Source organism: Cyprinus carpio, chromosome A19, assembly GCF_018340385.1.
Source record: "Cyprinus carpio isolate SPL01 chromosome A19, ASM1834038v1, whole genome shotgun sequence".
Taxonomy (NCBI): Eukaryota; Metazoa; Chordata; class Actinopteri; order Cypriniformes; family Cyprinidae; genus Cyprinus; species Cyprinus carpio.
Window position 1 is genome coordinate 11,487,309 of NC_056590.1, and position 25,525 is coordinate 11,512,833.

Here is a 25,525-nt window from a genome sequence, read left to right on the forward strand (position 1 = left end):
TAAAGCCCTTGCACAGGTACAAAGTGACAGGGCTGCGTGCTCTGGGTAATTCACGTTCTCAGAGGGCCAAAGAAATGTTCAGAGTGAATAAAACCCTGCTGAATAACTTTGGTCTAACATGGAGTTATTGATCGCAGCCAAGGGCAGTATAGAGCTGGGCCTGAGCCTGAATTAGAGTTCTGTCGGCACAGCGCAGGTCTGATGTACTCACACTGTGCAAACGTAGAGGGAAGAAATCGCATTTGCAGCGGCTGTATTGCAGTTTGCTATGGAGATTGCTAAGAGCATTTTCGCTCATCATCATGCCTTCTATGGCACATAGGGAGGTCAGTACATGTTCATGCTATTTATAGTTATGCAATTAGCAGGACAGTATATGGTAAGATATACCAGCATGTAATGTAGCCTAAAAGCATGAAACAATAATGTTATGTTTAATGATCAGCATGCTACCTTCAAATTATAAATGCTGCATATACAGTTATACTAAAATGATGTGTTATTATGTGCACAGACAGACACACACAAATCAAAATATGAGTCATAGGAAGTCCCAGTCTCAAAGTGAATTTGATGTCAGTAGCTGCTTTGAAAATGAGAAATATGATGGAGAAAGGGAGGGAGATAGAGAAAGAAGCATGACTCACCCTTTGAGAGAGCCTCCTGTAACTTCAGGCAAGCTGTTGGTGCATAAATAAAAGATGATATGGTGTCCCATTGTTGGCTTTGTGATGTCAGGATGATGCTTCTCACTCCCTCTCCCTCTCTATTTATCTCCCTCAGTGTCAGGTATATGCCTCCTTTTTTAAGTTAGGTAAAGTTGAGGCATTGATTTATGTAGAGTCATTTATCGAGTGCAAAGTTTTGACACTTTGGGTGTCTGAATTTCTAAAGCTGTTGGTATGATGATGTGCTATCATTGATGTTTTGATTGTGTCTGATGATGTCTGTTGAGTAAGTTAATCTGTGTTAATTTGTTAACCAGGTGTGTTGCAAAATTATTTTAGTTGATGCAAAATAATTTTGTCTAAGTTTTAATGCTAAGTTTTTCTTGTGTATTTTCATCACAAGAAAAATGTAATATATAGGAGGAGAGAGGGGTAAACTACACACACACACACACACACACACACACACACACACACACACACACACCCTGGTTTCCATGGAGACATTCCATAGATGTAATGGTTTTTATGCAGCACAAAAAAACAACAACAACGGATTGATTTATAAGCTTGTTTTCTCATAGGATCCAAAAAATCTCCACACAAGTTTAAAATGTAATGATATTACTATACTTAAGGGGATACTTCAGTCTCTCTCACTGTCTCACAAACAAGATTAAATTTTTTTTTTTTTCATGTTTTTGAAGAACTCTCTTATTAAGTATTAATTAGTAATAATTAATATAAATTATTAACAACATACTGTATTTACTTTTTAATTTGGCATATTTGTCATTTGTAAGTTTCCAAATGACTAAATGTAAATAATGGGCCTTTTCATAATATATGGTCAAAAACTTTTGGGGGACGACAAAGCTTACCTTTCCCTATACAGAAAATTTGTTTATGCGCTTAATAGTGTAAATTTCTAAGGATATACAAAGGCATTCAACGTAAACCTAAAAGTTTATTTTAGAAATGAAAACATATTGTAGATTTTATGTGAAACAATATAAAACCAAGCGAAAAGTGTTAGGTGAAATTCTTGGAGAATATTGAAACAGATTTTCGAAGCGGAAAAGCAGTCAACCCCGGCATCTGTGTGGACAGCTCACCTGTAATATTACCACACACATGCATACTTCATCCTTTCTTTCCTCCTCCCATCCCCGTCATCCCTTCTTTCCTTTCCTCATCACTCTTGCTCTCTCTCTCTCTCATCCTCCTGAATACTAATTCAAGCTGCTCAGCCTCACGGTCCTTAATATGATTCAAAGCACACCTCCTGGGTTAGCCCTCTCCATTCCTCTTCAAAGGTTCTTCTTCTGGGAATGCTCGTTGAATGCAGTGACAGAATTTGTTTAAAAAATAGAGAAGGAAGAAACCTTGCTTGATTGGGGCAGGGAGAGTGCGCATGTACGGTCTGGACAGCGTGTGTGTATTTGTGTGGGTAGACTATATTCAAGGTTACGGATCTCCACAGACACACTGGACATGACAAGCAAACATGATGAGACGGTTTTATATAGGATGTACAAAACTCTTTGATCGGAGCATGAGGGGTGAGAAAGCAAGTAGAGAGGGAGTCCGAGAGATCAGGAGGGATAAATAGATGTTTGTACATGCTTTGGAGAGTGCAAGCGCAACAGGAAAACAAGAGCGAGGGAGGGGCGGCAGAGTTGGGTGGGGAGACAGTCACACCGCATTGTCAAGCGATAATGGAGAGAACCAAAGAAAAGAGATGCCCTGTACAATTACTCAAGATACTGACCTGGGAACACCAGGGAATTGTGTGTAACTTCTGATCAACGCTCTTTCCTCTTGTTGTCATTGACATTTCTCAATGTCATTGTCAGCTGTATGATGCTACAACCAGAAGTATTGATTACAAAGGGATTTATGGGAACATAAGTGACTGGTGAACGGTTTCACACTGATCTTTCCCATTTCACAGACACATTGACTTAGTGACTGACTAACTCTGATATCTCGGCTCACCAGAGAGTATTGAGGGGGTTGCAGCGAGGCAAGGAGGGAGGGAGGGTGGATGACGGCGAGAGTGTGTTGGAGGCGTGCACACACACTCGCTCTCGCATACAGCCTTACAGAGACAGGAGGGGAGAGTCAGAGACGCGGAGAAGAAGAAGAGGAGTGAGAGAGAGAGAGAGAAGGAGAGAATGTCTGCTGAGAGGGTGGCTGTTGTTCCTCGTTCACAAACCGGCCCTCGCTGAGACACCATGGGCTGTATTGGCTCCCGCACCATCAGTAAGACCCTCTCCGTTTTGATTGCCTTTCTTTTCCAGGTTGAAAGGAGACCAGCCAGGGGTAGAGGAGTGATAGGCGACGCTCACACACATCCCCCCTCTTGGGGAAAAGGTGTGTGTTTCTATGGAAACCTTTTGGTTGAAGGCCGTTTCTCCTCCAGGCTTTGACAGTGATTCGGCACACTGTTTTTGGGAAGCCGGGATGGAGGTGTCAGCTTTTGAGAGCCGTCAGCTTTTGAGAGTGCGTCTGGAATTGATAGCCGCATGCGTCCGTGTGCATGCGGTAGATGCAGACAGACCGTTTGCCCAGTGGTTTCAAAGATCCAAAGTGGAATTTTTGGAGCTTACTATTGCATTCAATGCACCTCCGGAACAGACGGTCTCAAAGAATCACCATATCTGACACTGTGCTACAGTCACGTTAGGAGCTGTTTATGTGAAAACAGCAGCAGTTCACAGGTTTGAGTGTGTACGTTCGTACATGCAGGTTCACAGAAGAGGGTGTTTTTCAGGATCAGAGGTGCAGGGTCCATGCGCTCACGCTCTAAAAGCATTAAGGTGTGACGTGGAGCCGACTGGATGCGCTTCACATGTAGGTCAAATTCTGCAATGGCAATGGTGGGCACCTTTTCCCGCCAAACGGGTATGCGTTAACACAGCTGTTGATGACAAATTGCGGGTGTTTTGCCACGATTAATATTCTGCTGTAACTGTGAGACGGCTGGCAGGCTAACTACCCTGGAGAGAAGACACAGTATTGTTCCCTCTTAAACATGTTTTACGATGCTTGTATGCCCATTAAGACGAGAGCCCAGTATCAAAACAAACCCAGGCAGCTGATGGAGTGACAAATAAATAAATGCTGCTGTATTTGACCTTTGATTGTCATTGAGCTGTGTTGCCAAAGGAACAGAGAGTCTAGAGTCTTTCACATAATAAAGCTATTGCACAAAGTGTCAGAGTAAGACATATTGGGTAATTAGGGATTAAATTTACGGGCTGTATTTATATCCTGCTGAGTAACTATATTTAATCGCTTCTTATAGAAATACTTATTTTTTTTAGATTAAAATTTTATATATAAAGGCAATATATATATTCATTCAAGATGTGGCACTGAAATTGGCCGGGTATGTTATATGCTCTGGAGAGGAGCGTGGATTGCATATTTAGTGTGTTTGGCTATAAATAGTGTCTACTTTACAGTGACCGAAAAGGAGAGGAGAGAGGATAAGATGCATGCTAAATAATATGGGTCAATAGCCTGATACGGGCCTGTGGTTGTTCACCCCCTTATTTTGAGTGAAGCAAACAATTCTCATGTAAGCGGAGGAAATTTATGTGCTGTCGAGATGTTGCACTGATGTTCTCAATGGCTCAACCAAGGCCCTATTATCGATTTTTTTGTTTTGTTATTCTTGACTTCATGAGCTCACAAAGCAAATTGTTGCTACTGCCAGAAATAGGAACATTCTTAGGTCTACATTGATCATCACAAATCCTTTAGAGATTCAGTGTTAATGGTAAAATGCATTGCATTTGAATTATATTTTTAAACTTATATTCTATGCACACACACACACACACACACACACACACACACACACACACACACACACACATATATATATATATATATATGTATGTGTATGTGTTTGGGTTTTTAATTAGAGTCACTTAAACAGCTATTACTCCTCTCGCAAGATCATGTAATGAATCAACCACAGCCTTTAAAGGGCACTACTGAAATACCTGAATCTGGTGACAGATTGTAAAGGGCAATTGCAATTTACTAATCAAAGTATTAAACTAGAAATACCCTCTTGCAGCTTTCAGTAAATGAGCCTGAAATAACACTTCACAGGCTTTCCTCATTAAAGTTGTTGTGTTATCTAAGCTGTCAAACATATTCACTGGGAATGTTTGCTATAATTATAGTCTTCTGTACTTCACCAATCAGCAGTGAGGGTCAATCTATGGCTTTAGACACAGCACTAAGCATATTAAACATATTATCATAAATTAACAGAGTATTTTTTTTAATTTTGAACTGCAACTTTGTACAGCTTTGTATTTAGCTATTTAACTTACATGTATGACACAAAAGACAATATTTAAAAATTAGGTTGTCTTTTATATATATATATACCTGTTTTCCTGTATATTCCATATTTATTTGAAAATATATTATGATTAATTTGCTATATTCTGACATATTTGCTTGTGTTTTTATATATAATTATGTATATTTTTCTATATATTCCATTATACATATTCCAGAGCAGTTGAACAGTATTGTCACTGTAGCCGAATGATGAATGATCTGATCTTATGGTTCAGTCCCAAGTAAGTGTCTCAGAGTGAATATAACAAGCAATAAGTTGAGAGAAGTATGTGTTGGCAAGCTTAAAAGAACAGTCACACAATGCTGTGAAATTAAAGACTTTTCTTTCGTTTGCTAAGTGCTTTATGATAAATCACTTTTTCAAAGTTTTTTTTGGGTAAAAGCATCTGTTAAATGAATAAATGTACATATAGATTGCTTAAACGGCGCGTGTATTTGTTTGTCACAGGATTGTTGGTGAGAACTGTCATGTAGGTGTGTTTGGGAGGGCATCAGGTAGATGGCTGAGCTCTTGGCACTAATGCCGATGTTTGCACTGGGCTGCTCTTTGTACGTGTTTGTTCTGTTCTGAGCTATTGCGTTTCTCAGGGATGCCTCTTTGTATTGATTTAATTTCAAGCTCTGAAAGAGGGACAGACAAGCTGACATGCAGATGGTCTCTCTGTACCTTTCTCTTTCACACACACACTCAATCTCCTGCGCGTGTGTGATTGCATGATCCAGCTTGTGTGGTGACAGACACGGTCCAAGGTGACTGGCTCAGTATGATTGAGAGGTTTACTCCTCAAGGAGGAGGAGGCAGAAGGGGCAGAAGGAATCACAAAGAGAGAGAGAGAGAGAGAAGGACTGCAAAGAATGAGTCAGACGAGAGAAGGGAAGGAGGGAGGCACAGGGAGTGACAGCCAGGAAGTTCTCAAATGTCTTCTGGTGAATTTGTACCTCTTATCATTCTTATCCAGAGCTGTCCATAATGGGACCTGATCCTCAGGTTACTTTTAGGTTTTATTCTAAAAATGCCCCCTGACTTTTCTTATTTTAAGCTGCTGCCATCCAGTTCCACCTGTCTGTTCACTCAAACTAAGTTTGAGACAGTAGAAGCAGTTGCTTCTTTTACAGATTTCCATTAATAATAGGTTGAAGGTCCCTTCATAAACCGATAATTTAGAAGTGTGTTTTAAGTCCCAAGTGAAGAAATGTTCAGCCTCACAAGTCAAAACCATAATGAAATGCAATAACATTTTCCCTTCCTTTCTCTCTCTCTCTTATAGCTTTACTTGTAACTGAAAAATGTTGCTTAATTTATTTATATTCTTTTGAAATATATATATAAAGCAGAACAACTGTTTTTAACATTGTTAATAATAAGACATTTTCTTGAGCAGCAAATCAGCATATTAGAATGATTTCTGAAGGATCATGTGACACTGAAGACTGGAATTATGATGCTGAAAATTCGGCCACCACAGGAATAAAGTACTTTTTAAAATCATAAAATAATATTTCACAATATTTACTTTATATTTATACTGTTTTAATGAATTTGTTTATTAAATACATATGCCTTATTGAGATTAAAGACTATATTTATAAAATATACTACAAATCTTACTGAAACCAAACTTTTAACGGTAGTATAAATACATATCCCAGCTAATTTTGCATAGATTCTTGCTGATAGAGTTTGCTGATATTTATTTTGGGCATTTATTCACTCAAATTCATTATGCAGCTTTGCATAGCATAGAAAAGGAGATTTTGGTATAACTTTATCAAACCAGACGTTGTCCTAGTTTGATAAATAGCTGGCTCATCAACAGTAATTGCTGCTGTTCAGTTTAGTTTCTGTTCATGGGTTTCTATTTCTCATACTACCCATCTCTCTTTTACTGTCCCCTTTTTCACTCAAGGTCAGTCTTTTGCTCATATATTTTTTGCTGGGGTATTTTCATTGGGTCACTTAATTTCTATTTCTCTGACTTATATGATCATGAAAGAGTGTGAGTGGTACCTAAGACACATCTGTGACTGAGGGGATGTTAACACGACACCGTTTTCAACTAAAAATGGGAAACTTTTCATGCGTTTTGGCGGTTTATTTATACAACAATGGCGTTATGGGGGCCAACTTTTGAAAAAAGGTTTCATAGCGCAAGTTTTTGAAAATGATACCATTATCGTCTCACAAAACACAATTTTGTGAAAGTGTTGACTTCACGTGCATGCATATTACGTGTTCAGTCTAGGAATGCATGTATGCGCAGGCATGTAGTGCTTATTTACAAAGTGACATCGCCAACTACTGGCCTGGCATGCATAATACAGCATTTTTAGTTGTTTTCGCAGATTCGTCTGAACAGGGCATTTTTTGACAACATTGTTGTCTGTACGCAAAACTTTTCAAAAGATCCAAAAGAAAAACGTTTCTGTTTTTAGTACAATCGTTGTTGTGTAAACATACCCCCAGACCATCTCAGGAAGTGGTTTAAACAAACAAGATGCCTCTGAGTTAAGTGTAAATGCGTCTTGTTGTTCAGGCCAAATACGAAAATGTACACCTCTAGATCTCAGAACTCAAACATTGATTTCTATTTGGTTGAAGAGTGAAAATTTCACAGCTCTGCATTAGCATTAATATAGCCTGGGAACAGCAGATCTGATCTTCCATTTTGTGTAGACATAAATCTAATCGGATAGCAATCTGATCGATTAAGTGTAAATACCCATTTTGTGTTCCCTTCATCATCCTGACAGTCTGTAACTCTGTGCTCTCTCTCTCTGACTCTTTTCTCTCTCTTTCTGCATCTTTAAACTCAGTGTCATTTTAATCTCTTTATGTCTACCCGCTTTTGTCCTCCGTTTTTCTTTGTTATACTGCATAGCATAGTGTTCCTTCCTTCATTCAGTGTCTCAGTCTTTCTCTCATCCTCTTTGTCTCTGTCTTTCCTTTCCCTCCCCCTCTTCTCCATGTGTTTTTGGCTCAGTACTGGAGGTGAGTCAGCCTCTTGGACTTCAGTCTTAATCAGAGTCACTGTGAGCGTCACCGTGTGTCAGAGTTCCAGCCTGCATTCCTTTATTTGTCCCTTTTTCTTCCCTCTCTCCATCTTTACCTTTTGCTGTATAATAAAATCTCAAAGATGTTCTCATACATGCTAGGCGGTGAGATCTGTCAAGCCAGATTGTACCATGGTCCAGTTGTTCTTCCATCTGGTTGTTGGCAATGCAGATCTTCAGCTGCTTCTCCCCGTGATACAGTCAGGCTTACATCGGGTGTCTAGGAATCTTCATCATGTTCCTTGTCGTTCACTGTGCATTGAAATTAGCTTTTATCCTCATCATATGCAGATTTGTTTATCCCGTATAAGCTCTGGCCTTAATAATGCTCAGTCTCAGACTCAGACATCAATGTAGATGGGCAGAATAAACAGTGCAGTGGCCATGTGGCCATCTATCTTTGCTCTCATCTAGTCATTGTTACTGATCTTCTGGTCTGTTGGTTCTGACTGTCTCCTTTGTAATTGATTATGAGTAGATTTGATTTACCTTAACTCACTTTATCTGTCTTTCTCTGTTTACGCTTCACTCTTGTTCACTAGTCTCCTCCAGAGCTGCACCACTCTGCATGGCTCTATCCATCTCTCCAGAGTGGGTTAGGTTGATTGAGGAAATGGCCCAAAGGCCCAAAGGCTCTGTTGTACTTACAGAGAGAGAGCCCAGCAATTAAAAGACACACGCTCACACACACATGCATCGGGTGCAATTAATGCATTCTGAGATCTGAATCAGTCTGGAGTAAAAAAAAACAAAAATGAAAAAAAAAAGAAACACTGATGCAAATAGAACAATGACTTGTACATTCTGTTTTGATGTGATTAACCCTATCACAAATATTGTTATTCTAGTGCGTCAATGGTTTAGGACTGTTGAAAATAAGTTCATTGAATGAAGCCGATGCTCAACTCAATTTCACTGATATTGAGCTAAATTAAATAGAACTAAATTGAATAGAGAGAGATGGGGGAGTGAGAGAGAGCACATGCACTGCAGATAGACAGGGTCTCATTCACTTATAATTGCATATGTGCACAGTGAAGGTTCTCACACAGAGTTTCTGCAAGAGTTACAACACAATTTTGCTGTTTGTGACTTTTGCCATATGGAAAAGTCATCAGACTTGGATCTTTTAATGTGACATGCTCAGCATGCATACATTTTAAAAATAGACTTTTATTCCTGAAATTGCTGGAAACTGTTTACAGGAGTAATATTAAATCACCGCTTCATTACAGCGAGAACAAAAATCATGTAAACCTTTAGCCATTATTATGGCAGCAACTGGTATGCAATAAAATATTAAAATATGTACAGTATTATATACATTTCTATAAATTAGGGCTTGCAATGATTTTACTAGTCAACCAAATACCTGTGTTAACTTGTTTCTGCAAATGCCTGTTATTTTTATAATGACATCCATCATTCAGAGAGATAAAATGCAAGAAATATCTATTATTAAATAGGGTATTTAAATAAATGTTAAACATGTGACTGACAACGTGAGAAGTGCATTTCCACAAAACTTGCTCCTCCAACATGAATGAATCAACTAAATACACAGTTTTATCACTGAAGAGCCATGCAAATTTATTTTTTACAGCCTTCCCCATGAGAGACAATTACCATTCCTAATAGGGCTTTTGTGATGAATTTCCTAAAGTCTGTTAGCATTTTAAGCAAGGTGCATACTGGACAATTTTCAGGGATTTTAACATATAACTAAGATAAATCTTTCACGATTCCCAAAATTTGTGTCAGATGGCAAAATGTCACGGTGTGAACGTAGCTTAACGCAATGTCTCATTGGGGTCATACTTTACAATCTGACAAGTGGCAATTGTAGCAGGAAAAAAAAACTGCACAGCAGGCACTAGGTTTTACTCTTGTTCTACAATGAATTGATGAATCTGGATTGTTGTAAATGAGGGGAGCAGCGACTGCAGTTAGCAATTAGCATACAAAACTAAACCATCTCTATATGCCGTAAGGGCTTCCACACAATATCTCTTTTACAGCCATTTATTATTCTTTGCAAACATATCCTTACTCTCACTAGAGACGATAGCATGAGCAACAAGTGTGCAGTTCTCAAAAACAGTCGGAACACAATAAACATATTTTATATAAGAATACAGTGCACATGATCACCTGCATGTTTGCATACTCTTGTTAATATGTTTGATACGGATGATTGTTTGATTGCTGGTTGGCCTTATGCACCGTGTTGTGTTTTGTCACTGAACGCTGTGGCTCCATTTATTGCTTTGTCTCAAAAACAATGTCATTATGCTACAATATTATGTGTTTATACGGTCTCTAATGCTACAGGGGTGATTGTTTTCAGGCACATCATTCAAAATGTAGTGCAAACTGGGTTATGTGTCATTTCTAGTTTGTCATTTTGAATGAGTCACTGAAAACACACACCATCAACATAATCAAAATGATGCCAAAGTGCAAATATAGGGGAGCTAGAATACAAAATAAACATATTTATTAATCTCGTGAATATAATTTTAATATTAAAGATGGCCGGATTCTTTTCTTCTAAGAGCACATGCTTGTTTGAGGTTAATCTTAAATTCAGCATCACTTGGAAGCCTCTTCTTAAAATACAATGCCTATTAATTTGCATAATTGCATCAAGCAGCATGATCACTAAATGTTTTTATCATTTTATAGGAATGATGCTGCCACACTCAAACACATCACATGGGCTTAACTTTCAGTTTGCACGGTCTTCCCTTAGCATTTGTTGTCATGGTTGTTAATTTGTCAATCTGTTCAGCTGTGCACACCTTATAAACTTCGGTATTTAAGTTCATGCCTTTCACCCCTTAGTTGTCGGGTATTATTTGTTACTATGCTTTGGTTGGATGCTGTTCTCTCTGCTTGAATCATATTATGGATTTATTAAATTGCCACTTTCTGTTGGCTCTATCAATGACAATACCAGCCCCACTAACAGCCCAGTGCCCAGCCAACAACACCCAGACTCCGGGGCTCGGCAGCCAGGCAGTGAAAGTGACTCTGCCACAACGCACGAGCTAGTGCTAACAAGAGCGACTGAGCTGAACATTGTCACAGAGCCTGACCGGGTATATGAGCCAGCATCTTCATCCATCGCTGAGGGAGTGAATGTGGAATTTGTGGGGATGGAAGTGAGCCCTGCCCAATCTCCCGCCTCTAAGAGTGAGTGTTTGGCCATCGCACTGGAAAACTGTTTTGATTTTGGAGAGATTGATTTTCTATCCCCTTTGCTACCACCTGAATCAGTCTGTTATGTCCCAAACTCACTGGCCCCGCCCAGACTCCTTCTCCCACCACCTCTCCAGAATACTGTTGAAATCAAATTTTGTGTTGGGTTTTGTACTGCTCTCCAAGCTCTTCTCCAGTCCCCAGTTAATCCTGCCACCCAGTCATCACTACCTCTCATCAGTCCCTCATTGCCTCCTCTCAGTGGTGGGTCAACACCTCAGGCCTGCTGGGAGCCATCTCTTTCTGGATGTGGGAAGCCTATGGATCCTCCACCTGCCTCTGCACGCTCCACTACTCCCCGACCTGTCACCCTGACTCCTGCGCTCCATCCTCCCTCAACGTCAGCAGCGATCATTGGACGTTCGGCCTCGCCGGGCTCCCTCGGACCATTGGCACTGCCTGGGTCGGACATCACCGCGCCTCCGCTGCAGACTGTAGCTCCGCCCTTCCTCAGGGTCTGCCTCCCTCCTCAGTCGTTCCAGCTCAACCTCAGCCCTCTGGACCCCTGCTGCCATCTCGGGGGGTCGTCGCTGCGGTTATTGGAGTCCTGTTGCTGCATTGGCTCTTTGGCTGCATGGTGGGCTTCCTCCACATCATCGTCATCTCTGGAATCCCTATGGTGCCGTCTGTCTCTACACATCCATGGCTCCTGCCTCCTGCAACGCCACCGTGGGGCGCTGTCTCAGCTGTGGCCTGGATCAACATCCACCTGCCTCTGCTCAAGGCCATTCCCTAGCTGTCCCCTCCATCTGCACCTCCTTAGACCTTTTTGTTAGTCCCTCTCCTGGATTTCGGTCCTGTTCCAGAGCCTGCTCCATCTACTGGCATGACGCCATGCCTTCCAGGAGGGGGCGTACTTTCAAACTCACTCACAAATGCACTTTGTTTTCAGTTTGCACCATCTTCCCTTAGCATTTGTTGTCATGGCTGTTAATTTGTGCCATTCTGTTCAGCTGTGCACACCTTATTAACTTCAGTATTTAATTTCACCCCTTAGTTGTCGGTTATTGTTTGTTACTATGCTTTGTTTAGATACTGTTCTCTGCTTGGATCATATTGTGGATTTATTCAAGCCTGTTTGGAATTATCTTTGTCTTCATCGTCCTGTTTGTTTGATACATCCTTATTATCATGACAGATGCGATATAAAAGCATGATGCAACAAATCTCCTTCCCCACAGAGTGCTGGCGGTTTTGGATAGATAATGAATCTAATTTTAGGCCTTTGTGTGAATGTCAGCAGAAAATGTAGCGAGAAGCTGTCAGTTTGACTTAGCATATTTGGTAAAGGTTGCATAAGGCACATGCCTATTCTCTTATCTCTCTCTGTCTGTCTCTCTCTTTTTCTCTGCAGCGGTGGATGCAGTTCCCGTTCGGAAAGATGGGGAGCAGGTAAATAAAACTACAGCGCTTTGCATATTTAAGTTTTACTTTGGGCCAAACCTTTGTCCCATGTTGTGAGCTTAGGCTCTAAGGATCACATCTAAATTATGTCCTTTGCTGAAATAATACTTTTGCGACATCTGCATTTCTGTCCGTAGCTATTATACCTACCAAGTGCTGACATTTGTGCCTCATGACACTTTAATGAAGTCTTTAGCTAACACGAAGACCCCCTGCGTGCCACACACACGTCTTGCCACCCTGTAGTGCTGAAAGTAAGAGAAAGCTTGATGGTATAATGTGTATTTGAAAAGCCTCTATATTAGATCCTCAGCAAGGCCATAGGAGCCGGACCCTAGAGCCCAGCCATTACCGTACAGTATTGCTGTATAACGGGTTTGTCTCCTGGGAATACATAGCCTCATCCGTCTTCCTTGTTTGCTGTCTGTGTTCACGCCCCACCCAAGGGCAACAGCTCTTGGCTTGACGCTCTACTCATCCACAGATGAATTTGGCTCAAAATCTACCATTTGGCTACTGGTAGCTGTCCAAACCAAACGGCATGTTTAATATCTCAATGCAGAGTTAAGAAGCTGAGCCAGGATGTGGTGTCATCTCACTGTAGCTGGAGCCAATTAAAACAGTGTCTGTGTTGTGCATGTATGCTTTTGTGTTAGAGAGCTGCACTCGAAAAGGCACTTACTGGTTGCTAAATTAAGAATAATTAAAATAAAAGAATTTGTAATAGAAGATTCAGTGAATCTCTCAAGAATCAGGTGTTAGTTGGTAATTAGCAAGGCTATTTTAGTTATCTTATTGCTAGCTCAATCAGCCTCAAATGTAAACTTCACATAATAAACTATTATAGGTTAATTCGGAAGGCCATAGATTGGACTAGTTTGTTTTACAGACTTTGTGTGAGTGTTTGCTTTTATAAAACATGTTTTTATTCACACACAACCAAATATAAGCAGCAAATTACCTAGCTGACCTCTAAGAAAATATATTCTAACAGGAATATACAGGATTGTGGTTTATTATTTCCATGGCTCCTTATTACTTTTGACCTTCATTTGATAACTAAATTTCACTTTCAGAATTAAGCCCTTCCTTGAAAAGTAGTAGGTGGCTGCTGTAATTGTAAGCCAGCCTCAAAAATTTATTTTTAGGAGCCAGCTCCACGTTTATGTAACAAGCAGCAATAAACATTAAGATGGTGGGAAACGAATCGATAAACCCCCGAACGGCCCGACTGTGCCTGTTGTCTGTTCGGAGTTTCTAAGGGGCAGACACCAATGCCTTTCTGATACTGACCTCCATTTGACCTTTCATATTGATCTTTCTCTTAATGAACAATGAGCGGCTACTGCTGTTTGTACTGGCACCATGGTTGTCTCACTGCGCTGGGTGCGGTGTAAATACGATCGATAGCATGCTTTGAGTATGTTTGGGTTGGCTAGGATTACTTACCTCACTGCTACTCATCAAAGTCGCCTCCATCTCTTCTTGCTGCTGTCCTCATCCAGTGTAGAGACTAAGGCAGAGATCAACACAGATACACTATAGGTGGTACTTCATTCATGAATATTTTACACCATATAAGCTAATTATCTGTATAATTACAAGGGTGCATACAAAGATATATCTTGGTTTACACAACAGTTCATAAAAGATGAACAGCGTCTCGCCTCTTTCTCCTGCTTTCTGTTTATGTTGTTCTTCCAGATCTAGTGTTCTGTTCTTGGCTTGATGTTTCGCCTTCTGTTGTTTCCTGCTAACTGAAATCATGCCTTTTCTTTTTTCACTGTATTTTTCCCATCTATTCTTTAACTGTTATCTGCTTTGCTTCAACATGGACGTGCTGAATTTTCCTGGGAAGGAATCAATGTAAGTCTGGTATTGACCTTTTGCTCTTCATACTTTCTGCCTCTCTTGTTTTCTGCCTCTATTTTGTGATTTTGTTTGTTTTGTTTATAAATTATATGATATTACTCACTGGGGGTATCCAGCTCTTTTTTTTGTTTTTTTTTTGTTTTAAACAAATGCTCAAAAAGCATGGACATATTATGTCAGGTACACTACTGTTTAAAACTTTGGAATAATTATGATTTTAGAATGTTTTTGAAGAAATCTCTTATGCTCACCAAGGCTGCATTTATTTGATCAAAAATATGGTAAAAACCATACTATTGTTGAATATGATTTCTGAAGGATTATGTGACACTGAAAAAATTGTAATGACTTCTGAAAATGTAGCTTTGCCATCATAGGAATAAATTACATTTTAAAAAATTAAACAATTGCAATTATTTTAAGTTGTAATAATATTTCACTATTACTGTTTAAAAAAAAAAAAAAAAAAATACTGACTTGGTGAGCATAAGAGATTCATTTCAAAAAACATAAATGCATAATCCAAACTTTTGACTGGTAGTATTTGATGGTGATGTTGTGAAGGTAAATATTATAATAGTATGATGGTTGAAAAGTAATTTTACTGGAGATGCTAATATAATTAAATGTTTGTATGAACATAAATCACAAACTTACCTTAAAGGGATTCTCTACCCCAAAATGAAAATTTTGTCATTATTCACTTACCCCCATGTCGTTCCAAACCCGTAAAAGCTTTGTTCATCTTCAGAACACAATTTAAGATATTTGGGATGAAAACCGGGAGCGTACGCTTTCTGTGTCAGCCGCGACACAGGATGCACTGTTTTCTTTCAAATCAAAGCTTAAATATACATTGAAAACATATCATTGTGGCGCTGCTGACACAGAAGAGCGTACGCTGCCTGTGGACAGCTCAGATTCCCCAAAATGGCGCTACGCTGATTTGGAGAGACACAGAGGAGAGGAATTGTTGAATAAAGTCATTATTTTTGTCTTATTCGCGTACAAAAAGTATTGTCGTCGCTTCATAATGTTACGGTTGAACCACTGATGGCAGATGGAGTATTCTGACAATGTCTTTCATACTTTCCTTGACACTGTTATTTATTTGACAGTCTATGGGACAGTCACAAGCCTCCCTGTTTTCATCCAAAATATCTCAAATTGTGTTCAACGAACAAAACTTTTACGGGTTTGGAATGACATAGAGGTAAGTGATTTAATGACAATTTTCATTTTGGGGTGGAGTATCCCTTTAAATGTCTGCCATGACTCACAGTGTTTAGTAACTGGCAGGTGTCTTTGGGGGTATGAGTAACAGGGCCAGCTGTCTTCGATAGGCCACGTCATGTTATCTGAGATTTGGCCCATTTTTGCGACTTGTAGGTGGCACTGGATGTGAGAGATCAGAGATAACACAGTGTGGTTCACATGGAGTTAGTGACATCTGCTCTCATCTTTAAATGAAAAAAAGTTAATACAACAAAAGTTTATGATTCTTAACAGTGATTTTATTTAATTTTTTATTTTTTCACTATTATATTATTTGTTAATGTTGAATTAACTTATTTTCATGTTTTTGAATTTTTATTGTAATTTTAGTTTAAGTTTTAGTAGTTTTGTTTTGTGTTTTGTCATTTTTATTAGGTTTTGTTTTGTTTTTAGAATATTTCTAATGAGTACACCCCCTCTAAAACAGAGCAGTATACTTTAAGTTCTGGAGGACATACTAAGTACTAGAATATTATATATTTTCTGAATTAAATCTAGGGTGTACTTATTTCTGCATTCCTTCATTTAAACAAAATTGGCTAACTTGCTTACAGAAAATATTGGCATATTTTGTTGTTTTATTAAGTATATGTTTAAATTTTGCCATCTTCCCATGAATTATATTAGTGATCATTAAGAAAACACATCTCTTATATTTATTCAGAGGGGGTGTACTCATTAATGCTGTGCACTGTATTTTTAAGTTAAAGTTTCTCATCATACATATATATATATATATATATATATATATATATATATATATATATATATATATATATATATATATATATATATATATATATATATATACTTTCAATTTACTTTTCAAAATGATTTTTAATAGTTTTAGTTTTAGCTTACAATAACAACTCATTCTTACAGGTTTCCGTCATCAAGTTTGAATGAATTCTGAAACACAATGACCAGAAGTAAAAAGCTAGTGTTAGGCTGAGGGAACTACACCACATTCACACAATGTCCATGTCACCACCACTAAGCTTCTGACAAATCTTTCAATATTAACTGGAAATTTCTTTCTTCCATGGAACACAAAAGGAGCAAATTTGGATCATGACAGAAAAAAAAAATTAAGTTTTCAAACTTGTGACTAAATTATTGTGAACTGAATCAAATGATTTATTTCAAATCCTGGAAAGAATGACTGGGTTATGAACTGGCCATCAGTACTTTTCTAATGAAAATAGGATGACTGTTTTCAGTGAATAACAACTAACAAAATTTCAGTCTGTTTGCCAGGCAAGTTTTTGAATCTGTTTTTTTTTTTTTTTTTTTATTTTTTTTTTTTTTTTTTATTTTTTTTGTTTTTGTGTTCTAATACTCATTTACTTTCATTATTATGAAATAAGACAACAGAATATTAATTTTTAAACTATCATTTTAATGTGCTTTTAGTTTAATTTGCTACCACAACAGTAAAAAGTTTACAGCTAGGCTAATGAACTATATTGCTTGGCAGAAGGATTGTTTATTGTCAGTTATGATTAATAAATCATATTCACTGAGCCTTTGTGTCCTTTATCATTGCCATTGCCGCTGTATAGTGAAAGAGCCAGATGAGGCTATGTGTTACAGTGATTTTCGTGGCTTATTGCTTTAATTGATTTTTACTCCCACTTCTGTAACTTTTGCTGCTTCTCTAATGCTGCTCTTTCTTTCTTTCTTTCTTTCTTTCTTTCTTTCTTTCTTTCTTTCTTTCTTTCTTTCACCAGCTGTCCATGGAGGACACCACCTCCATTTTGCCCCGTCTGAAGCGGAACTCCAACACCTATGGGATTGGGGCTCTGGCTAAGTCCTCTCTGACAGGTGTGTCAGGTGTGTGTCTGTCCCGGTAGCTGGTAACCGACCCCATGTTGGCTCCAGAGGAGGAGATGGCGATTGGAGCCAACATGGCTGCCCCTGTGGGTTCCCCTCCCTTTCCAGTTTCACTACCTGCCTCCTCCATTAATTAGTGCATGTCAATGGCCTCTTTAGCCATTGACGAAATCTCCAGTCAGACCCAACAAGAGTTCACAAAAAAAAAAAAAAAAAACGGCTGACGAAAGTGCACTATCCATCTCCACAAGCTTGCTGCTGGGAAATGTAGTCTTTAGGTGTGATGCAAGCTGTGTATTGAAGTGTGTTTTGTTGTTTTGTGAGGTGAAGTGCTCTTTTGTGAAGTAAACTGTTGCTCATTAATGTGTTGTGGTGGTGTGGTGGTGTTTTTTTTAATGGATACTGCTCATTGTCACAACAGGTTTCGGGAAACGTAGGTATCTGGATCTCTCTTGATTTCATGTCCTGTATCTTTTGTATTTCTCTTGTTTTTCCTAAATGTTGAAAATGGGGTGAAGTGCTCAAGTGATACCATTAGATTGTTTTTCCCCTGGAACAAACAGAGGTGATTTATCAAAGTATTTAAAGAGAGCAGTCACTTCATCAGATGGGGTTTTTATCATTGTCAGCAGCCTAGAGAAAAATCACACAACCGTCAGCGAGGTTACTATCAGACTACCTTGTCTTTAGCTCTCGGTAACATTTAGAGCCTTACGTTTTAAACTAATGCGCCTCTTGTTCAAATGAGATATTTGCATGCTAATGAGCCATTTTGTTTAAAGGAAATGTTTAGACATTTCCCTTTTGGCTCTAATTATTCATACATGCATAAAAGCTTATGAATCTCACGTTATTCATTACACTTGTGAATAATATATTTTTAAACATGGTCAACCAATCACATTTCTCTCACCGCTTGTGTGGTGATTGATCAAGTCAACAGACTGTAGCACACTCATAATCATTCATTCGGTTGTTATCATCCACAGAGCCTTGCAGTAGTTTACTGTACTAAGGTGATTAAACAAAAGACACATATCCCATAATGCATTGCCTGGCTGCTTTCATTTCGCCCCTTTCTCCAGCACCATGTAAAGTCTGTACAGGTGCTGATTTGTGTTTGTTTTTCTTTAGGGGTTACTAGATCAATGAAGGACAAAGTGACCAAGCCCACTGCCATGGCTCAGGGTCGTGTGGCCCACATGATTGAGTGGCAGAGCTGGAGTAAACCATCCGCAGGGCCAGAAGGGGGAGCGGGACGCTCCAATCTGAACCGCGAGAGGGAGAGGCGGCTTGAAAATGACGCCTATAGTGACCTGAGTGACGGAGAAAAAGAGGCACGAATGGCAGCGGGTGAGATGACTGGAAAATGTATATGGTGAAGTCACCAGACAGAAACATGATATATTAAGTTGAAATGTATGCCTATGATTTATAGCGTTAAAGGACATTTTAACATTTTCTAAATTAAACTGTACCTCAAAAATATATATATATATATTTTTAATTTATCAGTATATTTGGGTTTTACTTGTAAGCTTAAAAGATTAAACCTCACTTAATTTGACATGTTTTGTTGCTCAATACAAATAAAAACATGGGACCAGAAAAATGCAATTATATTGTTATAAATATTATATTACCAAAACACATATAATATATTTACTCTGTATTCTGTTAAAGTCTCAATATCTTATGCAATTTTGCTTCTCTGGTGAATTTATCTTGGTTTAAGGGTGTTTATAAATAAATAAATAAATATTGCAGTACATTAATTGCAAATGTTTTTATCAGCACAAAAATGTGGCTTTTTTTAATATTAAAATTATAACATCTAAGGGAATGAAAAAATGTGCAATTAATTATATTAAATTGTAATATTTCATTTTATATATTTTTTTAACAACTCAACCTTTCTGAGAATTTATTGTTATTTCCAATTTTGTAATCAGATTTTTTCCTAATGTTCAAGAAAGTCTTTTATGCTTACCAAGGCTGAATTTATGCAATTGATGTGATCTAATATGTAAAATATTATTAGAATTTCAAATAACTGCTTTCTATTTTAATATATGTAAAAATGTAATTTATTCCTGTAATGGCAAATTAGTGTCACATGATCCTTCAAAAATGATCCTAACATGCTGGTTTGGTACTAAAGAAACATTGTTGTGCTGCTTAATATTTTTATGGAATACAGTACATCTTTTGAAGAATAGACAGATCAAAAGAGCAGCATTTATTTGTAATAGAAATCTTTTGAAACATTTATAAATGTCTTAACTGTCACTTTTGATCAATTTAACGCATCCTTTCATTTCTAAACAAAAGTATGAATTTCTTTAACAATATTAATAATATTAAAAACATACTGACCCCAAATTTTTGAACAGTAGTATTAATATGCTAAAATAAAAATTTGGAAATGTTTAGCTGAGTGAACCATTTCAGTGAGAATCTATTATTTACAACATTTATCCAGTGTATTTCGTCTTTAAAACATAAAAATAGTAAATTGACTTTTTGCAGGCATTATGCAGCAGTTTGCCATCTCTGAGGCCACACTCTTAGGCTGGAACTCTATGGATGGAGAGAGTCTCTGTGCCAACTCCAACCAGGGCAGTGTGGCTCACCTCAGTGAGGTTAATCAAGAGAGCATCACCAGCAGAGGTGAGGGTCACCAACAACCACCTCATGCCATAACAGAATGAATACATTGTTGGAAAATTTTTAAAAAGGCAATATAATTTATGTTGCATCAAAGTTTTCACATTTTGTTTGACGACTTTTGTTAATCCACAGCTCAGATATTACAAGCACATCCTTGCATGATTATTACACTGGCAGCTCAAAAGCTCTTGCAGTAAGAACTGTTAGCATCTTTTGACAGGGGTCTCATAACCACTCCTCTGCATTTCACTGATTTGAGCACTTGGATATTTCTGCAGATTTGTTTTATATTGTTTACCTAGCCTTGACTGATGTGACTTCCAGTCCATTTGACAGGTCTAGAGTGCATTGCCACCACTTTATTTAGTGTGAGGAAATGTGTCAGAGATGCCACAGTGACAGCTGCAGGCCCAAAGGCGATGGGGAGAATGGCAGAACAGCACTTTTCCTGAGGTTCAGCTATCAGAGCTTATACAAGCCCTGGGTTGAAGTCAGGTTGCAGCTTAACACCAAACAAAAAGCATCTCTTTGGCCTGATTATGTCAAAATAATGAGGATTTTGTGTAGCAGAGAACTGTAACAATGTTTTTTTCCAGCTGATTAAAAAAATTACAGCCAATCAGAATCCATCCTGTTTAAAAAGAACTTGAGCATTTAAAGTGGAAGACAAAACTGCAAAGTGTAGAACGTTATCGTGTGTTCGTGTGAATGCTAATATAGTTATTGTTCCAGAAACTACTTTGGTTTCACCTGCATTTGAACCTTCACCTTATGACCTTCCATCTGTCTCTCCTTCGTTTCCACGTCTCTGTCCTTCAGACCAGCCGTTGCATCATTCTTCTGCAGAAGTGTGGCCTCACACCTATGTCTCCCAAGGCCTTTACTGTCTCTCCTCCTCTGATGCGTGGGAGCCAATCAGCAACGAGCCCTCGGGTGTAGCTTCTCCCGCTGCCAGCTCTTACATCATGGCGGGCGGGGCTTCGGGTGAGGGTTATGACAGCTCCACCCACTATTTGACGTTGCAGCCGCAGAACCACCTACAGCAGTTCCAACAGTATCAGCAGTACCAGCAGCAGCAGCTCCTGCAGTATCAACAGGTCAGAAAACACACAGTTTGAGACGCTGCCATGTTTACACGCTCAGAGGAACACTACAAAGTTGTGTTTAGCTCTACTGCTTGACCTATTTTAGCCAGGTGTCATCCACGGGGTGGCGCTCTAGGTGGTCTTGCTGTATTTAGAACAGTATTGACTATGACTGAAAGCTGTGATGGAGTTCTGGTGTCACATCTCTGCGGGTAGTTTATCCAGTGCCTGAAATACTTCAAAATAATATTATATGTAATTACATTGTTATTATATGTATTATGTATTAGAGTTATTATATATAAAGGATCATGAGACTGGAGTAATGGCTGCTGAAAATTCGGCTTTGCCATCACAGGAATAAATTAAATTTTAAAATATATTAATATTAAAAATTTATTAATACAAAACAGCTACTTTAAATTGTAATCTCAATAAATTTAAACCAATAGTTGTAAAAGTGTTTTATTTTCCATTTGCAATGCTTCTATTTCTCAATTTGCAATTGTAGTATAATCCCTCTTTAAAGATGTTCAGGACTAATTTTCGTATCTTCCATACCCGATATTAAAATAGTTTTTTGCTTTAAAGATTGTTTTCCCCATCATACCTGCAAACATTCTTGATTCTTTTTCTCATGTTTTCTCTTGGTCTTTGGAACATCGACTGCACAGCGCCTCTCATTCCTTACAAGCCACGCCCAACAGCACTATTCACAGTTTGGGACCGCCCACCCACCCGAGACTGGCTGACCTGTGGGCGGCGGCTCAGGTGGAGCCCCATCAGATGGAGATGCTGGGACACATGGGCGTGACCATGGGTGAAATGGGAATGGCGGAAACGTACGGTGAGGAATACGTTGCGGAGACCGAATGCATCCCAGAGCAGCAAGAGGAGGAGGAAGTCAAGGTGGCATTTTTTATTTCCACATCCTTCACCACCAGTTAACCCAAAACTGAAAGTTTAATGAAAATTTAATCACTCTCTGGCCATCAAAGATGTAGATGGGTAAAGATCAGAACAGATTTGGAAAAATTACATCACTTGCACACAAATGGATCCTCTGCAGTGAATGGGTGCCGTCAGAATGAGAGTCCAAACAGCTGATAAAAAGCATAAAAAGAAACCACAATTACTCCATAAGTCCATCAATAACATCTTGTGAAGCAGGAATGGCTCATCATATAATCTAATACATTCTTAAGTTCTCTATCTATAATATTGCTTTCTCCAGTGAAGAAGTTGTCTTTTCTAGATCAATAGAGGAATATGAACAGATTACACAAGGTTTACAAGTGAAAACATTCCAAGACAGTTCTAAACAACTATGCCAATGGATTTTGATGGACTTTATTATGGATTGGTATTTTGGCCAGAATTGATGGTTTAAAAGTTAAAACAATTTAATGCATTTGTTTCTTACAAACACACAGCTTTTCACTTCACAAGACGTTAATCGATGGACTGGAGTGGATTAATGTGATGTTTGGTCTCTCATTCTGACGGCACCCATTCACTGCAGAGGGTCCATTTGTGAGCAAATGATGTAATGCTAAATTTCTCCAAATCTGTTTTGATGAAGAAACAAACTCATCTACATCTTGGATGGCCTCAGGGTTTATAAAACTCAGCAAATTAGGTGAACTATTCCTTTAATTTTTTCTCTCTTTCTCGGAGGATGACATAACACTCACCCTCGAACCAGAGCTGACATCCGTAACTCCCACCCTGACCCCTCCGTCTCTGAGAGAGGACTCCACCCCACCCGGGGGCATGAGCCCAGGGCAAGCACCAGCAGAGCCAGTGGTTGAGCACATGACCTACGAAGTCACATCCTGCGTCGTCCAATCACAAGAGGAGAAAGAAAAAGAGGTGGAGGATGGGGCTGTTGTCGTTGTGGCAACCAACTAATGGTTTAAACCGAGTGGCATCCGAAAGAACGGAGCGAAAAAAAAAAAAAAAAAAAAACTGTCTGTGAAATAATCCACCAGTTAAGCTATTGTATATGCCCTTTTACCCCAGATGTGTACTCGTAAGGACTGTCACATCAGGAACAAAACATGCTCTGAGCTCTGGTCGCCTATAAAGACTAAACGAGGGACAGTGTCAAAGCCCGGATGATACATTATATGTGCTGCTGCTGCTGTTTTATGGCAGGAGCGCCGGAGTCCAAGGCCGCTTACGAATGAAAACGAAGAGTGCAATACTGAGAAATCAATACAACCAAAAGAAAGTGCATGCAGATTTTTTTTTTTGAGTATTTAAGTGACTGAATTAACAGTATCCACATAGTAATAATATATATTGATTTTTGTAATAAAACTAAAAGCCAATGAAACATATGTATTTGTATGTATATATATATAACATGTATATATGTTAGTATGAATGTATGGATGTATGTGTATTTAAAGGTATATTCTGAAAAAAATATTACAAATTTGCTGTTTGCGTGAAGTGTCCCCTAGGTACCTCCAACATACTCGCACACACACTTACACAAACACTGATGCGCACACAAATACACACCCCGGAAAACATGTTTTTGATCTTAATATATCCAAGCACAATACTGCCCAAATGGAAACAGTGCTGCCCTTTTCAACATCCTAACTGTATTGTTACTAAGACTTATGCACTACTATGGACATAAACGAATGTATTGCCTATCTTCATAGCGACAGCCCGGTTCTGTCCTCAAGTTTTTTGTTCTGTTCTGCTTTATTTTTCTCATCAGTGTCTGTGTTTATCTTGCCTGGCGGAGCTGCTCAATATTGATTTGCACTGAACAACAAAAGGAAAACTGAAGAGTCATCGTCGTCATTCTGAGACGTTCCATTAATCTTCTCATGCAAAAAGAGGAGTAAACTTTGGATGCTTTTAATCCATTGAGGCTGAGACTACAGGAAGCCAAACTGTGAATCCTGAAGACCATGCATGGATCCCTTAATTTCCATTTTTGATGAACTAACATGTAGGAGCCATTTATATCATGCATGCGTGCATTTTCCATGTTATTTACGTTAAGAGCTTTCCCTGTTGCTGACATAATGCTGATAAAGAGATAAACTCTCATTACCTCAGTAAAATCATGTGGTAATGGGCTAGTTGACATGTTAGGTCACAGTATGTTTTTGTCATGAAAGACCGTATGACTGTGGAAAGAAGTGAAAAGAAGGTGCTTTTCTGGTTAATGCTTGCAGGCTTTCCACTAATTATTTAATAAGCTGTAATTTAAATACCCGCTGCAGAAAGAAGTGCCCTCGACTACTAGCGTGCACATGTCAAACCTTTGTCGATACTTATAAACGTTCCAAAAGAGAGAGAAATAAAACATTTTGGATGTGGCAACATTAACACTAATTTAGATTTAGAAGGCGTTTGGTTCAGCAATGATTTATATTCTCTGATGATTTTGAGAGTTTTGATTAATGCCGTTATGCAATGCTGTGGTAACATTTATTTTTCTATACTAATGTGGCCTGCGAGTTGTCATTCTTTGTGATATTTCGAACATCACAGGACTAGTGGCTGCTGATTGAGAATCATTTTCAAAGATCTCATGGTTGTTTTTGGAAATTCGAGAGCAGGCGAAATGAGAAAGATTGAAGTGGTTGATCTCTCATTATTAGATTCTTTGGAAAGTACACTTAGAGCATCTTCAATGTCAGAGCTCTTTGTGAAATGTCCAAAAGATGGTGACATTAATAGCTCACAGCAATGATGTCATAATTCTGCCATACTCTGCGAAATATGATGCATTTAGTGCAGAATGGCAAAGCAACGCGGGATATCTGAAATGGGTTTCTGATTATTGAGGAATAAAAAATAAAGCTAGGTAGCAATCTTGCAGTTTCTTCAAATCCATTTGGTGTCATCCTGTAACCTCATTCAAATCATGTGCATTTTAATATGCTGTAAATAAAATCCTTATTGCGAAGGTCTGTCTCATTTGTTAATGGCTGTAGAGATTTGTAAAAGATCAGTAAATTGTATAGATATATTAATAAACTCACT

General features: G+C 38.6%; 1 protein-coding gene across 6 annotated transcripts; it reads left to right on the forward strand.

The window, feature by feature from the left end:
* Window positions 1–2,763: 2,763 nt before the first annotated feature.
* LOC109085860 (protein FAM131B-like) lies at window positions 2,764–25,448 on the forward strand. 6 transcript variants are annotated; one of them, XM_042776443.1, is made up of 9 exons: window positions 2,764–2,933; window positions 12,724–12,761; window positions 14,604–14,639; window positions 17,651–17,753; window positions 18,888–19,106; window positions 20,283–20,423; window positions 21,243–21,520; window positions 22,160–22,420; window positions 23,186–25,448. In XM_042776443.1, the coding sequence occupies exons 1-9, from the start codon at window positions 2,906–2,908 to the stop codon at window positions 23,417–23,419; spliced, it is 1,338 nt and encodes a 445-aa protein (XP_042632377.1). In that variant the 5' UTR covers window positions 2,764–2,905; the 3' UTR covers window positions 23,420–25,448. The 6 variants fall into 6 exon arrangements, with proteins under 6 accessions (XP_042632377.1, XP_042632378.1, XP_042632376.1 ...); XM_042776440.1 differs by lacking the exon at window positions 2,764–2,933 and adding an exon at window positions 6,864–11,303 and having other exon boundaries at window positions 17,651–17,744; XM_042776439.1 differs by lacking the exon at window positions 2,764–2,933 and adding an exon at window positions 6,871–11,303.
* The last annotated feature ends 77 nt before the right edge of the window (window positions 25,449–25,525 follow it).